The sequence below is a fragment of the Calidris pugnax genome, unplaced genomic scaffold, assembly GCF_001431845.1.
Source record: "Calidris pugnax isolate Ruff unplaced genomic scaffold, ASM143184v1 scaffold447, whole genome shotgun sequence".
NCBI classification, from domain to species: domain Eukaryota; kingdom Metazoa; phylum Chordata; class Aves; order Charadriiformes; family Scolopacidae; genus Calidris; species Calidris pugnax.
This window is the reverse complement of record NW_015091150.1, coordinates 32,664-34,401: the sequence shown is the minus strand read 5'-3', so window position 1 is coordinate 34,401 and position 1,738 is coordinate 32,664. Positions and strand designations below refer to the sequence as shown.

At 65.2% G+C, this 1,738-nt stretch overlaps 1 protein-coding gene across 1 annotated transcript in view; it reads right to left on the bottom strand.

The window, feature by feature from the left end:
- LOC106898116 (filamin-A-like) overlaps positions 1-1,738 on the bottom strand; it is a gene marked incomplete at its 5' end in the record, with an annotated part of 38,538 nt that overhangs the window by 4,212 nt on the left and 32,588 nt on the right. Inside the window, 2 exon segments of the mRNA XM_014959206.1 lie at positions 1,417-1,569; positions 1,660-1,738. The exon segment at positions 1,660-1,738 is cut by the window's right edge and continues 4 nt beyond it. Of these exon segments, the coding sequence (XP_014814692.1) occupies positions 1,417-1,569; positions 1,660-1,738 (232 nt within the window).

The following is a 1,738-nucleotide window of genomic DNA, read 5'->3' as shown; positions in this document are numbered from 1 at the left end:
CAGGGACCCCCCCACCCGGTCCCGGTGCACCCTGACCCCCCCCAGTGCTCCCAGTAACACCAGGACCCCACTCTACCTCCTCCCAGTGCTCCGAGACACTCTCCCAGTAACCCAAGCTCTCTCCCAACACACCCTCCCAGTGTTCCCAGTTATCCCAGTGCACCCTCCCAGTGCTCCCAGTAAGCAAACTACCCACTTACACCCTCCCAGTGCTCCCAGTTCCCCCAGTGCACCCTCCCAATGCCCCCAGTAACCCCAGAACCCCACTCTATCTCCTCCAGTTGCTCCTCCAGCACCCCTCCATCCCCTCCCAGCAACCCAAGCTCTCTCCCAGCACCCCAAGCTCTCTCCCAATGCACCCTCCAGTGCCTCCAGCTCCCTCCCAGTGCTCCCAGTTCCCCCAGTGCACCCTCCCAGTGCTCCCAGTAACCCCCAGGACCCCCCTCCACCTCCTCCCAGTGCTCCTAGACACTCTCCCAGTAACCCAAGATCTCTCCCAGCCATCCCAGTGCACCCTCCCAGTGCTCCCAGTAAGCAAACTACCCACTTACACCCTCCCAGTGCTCCCAGTTCCCCCAGTGCACCCTCCCAATGCCCCCAGTAACCCCAGAACCCCACTCTATCTCCTCCAGTTGCTCCTCCAGCACCCCTCCATCCCCTCCCAGCAACCCAAGCTCTCTCCCAGCACCCCAAGCTCTCTCCCAATGCACCCTCCAGTGCCTCCAGCTCCCTCCCAGTGCTCCCAGTTCCCCAAGCTCTCTCCCAATGCACCCTCCAGTGCCTCCAGCTCCCTCCCAGTGCTCCCAGTTCCCCCAGTGCACCCTCCCAGTGCTCCCAGTAACCCCCAGGACCCCACTCCACCTCCTCCCAGTGCTCCTAGACACTCTCCCAGTAACCCAAGATCTCTCCCAGCCCCCCAAGCTCTCTCCCAATGCACCCTCCAGTGCCTCCAGCTCCCTCCCAGTGCTCCCAGTTCCCCAAGCTCTCTCCCAACGCACCCTCCAGCGCCTCCAGCTCCCTCCCAGTGCTCCCAGTTCCCCAAGCTCTCTCCCAACGCACCCTCCAGCGCCTCCAGCTCCCTCCCAGTGCTCCCAGTTCCCCAAGCTCTCTCCCAACGCACCCTCCAGCGCCTCCAGCTCCCTCCCAGTGCTCCCAGTTCCCCAAGCTCTCTCCCAACGCACCCTCCAGCGCCTCCAGCTCCCTCCCAGTGCTCCCAGTTCCCCAAGCTCTCTCCCAACGCACCCTCCAGCGCCTCCAGCTCCCTCCCAGTGCTCCCAGTTCCCCAAGCTCTCTCCCAACGCACCCTCCAGCGCCTCCAGCTCCCTCCCAGTGCTCCCAGTTCCCCAAGCTCTCTCCCAACGCACCCTCCAGCGCCTCCAGCTCCCTCCCAGTGCTCCCAGTTCCCCCAGCACTCACCGGGGACGTGCTGGTCGGCGAACTTGACGGAGATGATGTAGTTGCCGGGCTCGGTGGGGCAGTAGGAGACGCGGCAGGTCCCGTCCTCCAGCTCCTCGGTGGTGATGTCCACCTTGCTGGGCCCCTCGATGGAGAGGCTCAGCCCCCCGTATCCTGGGGAGGGGGGGGACACACAAGGGGGGTCAGAACCCCTCCCTGGCCTCTTCCCAGTCTTCCCAGTGCTCCCAGTGCTCCCCAACGTACCGGCGTCGCGGGTGTCGATGGTGAAGTGAGCGGGCTGGAAGGTGCGTCCCTCCCGCAGGCCGGGCCCCGTCACCCGCAC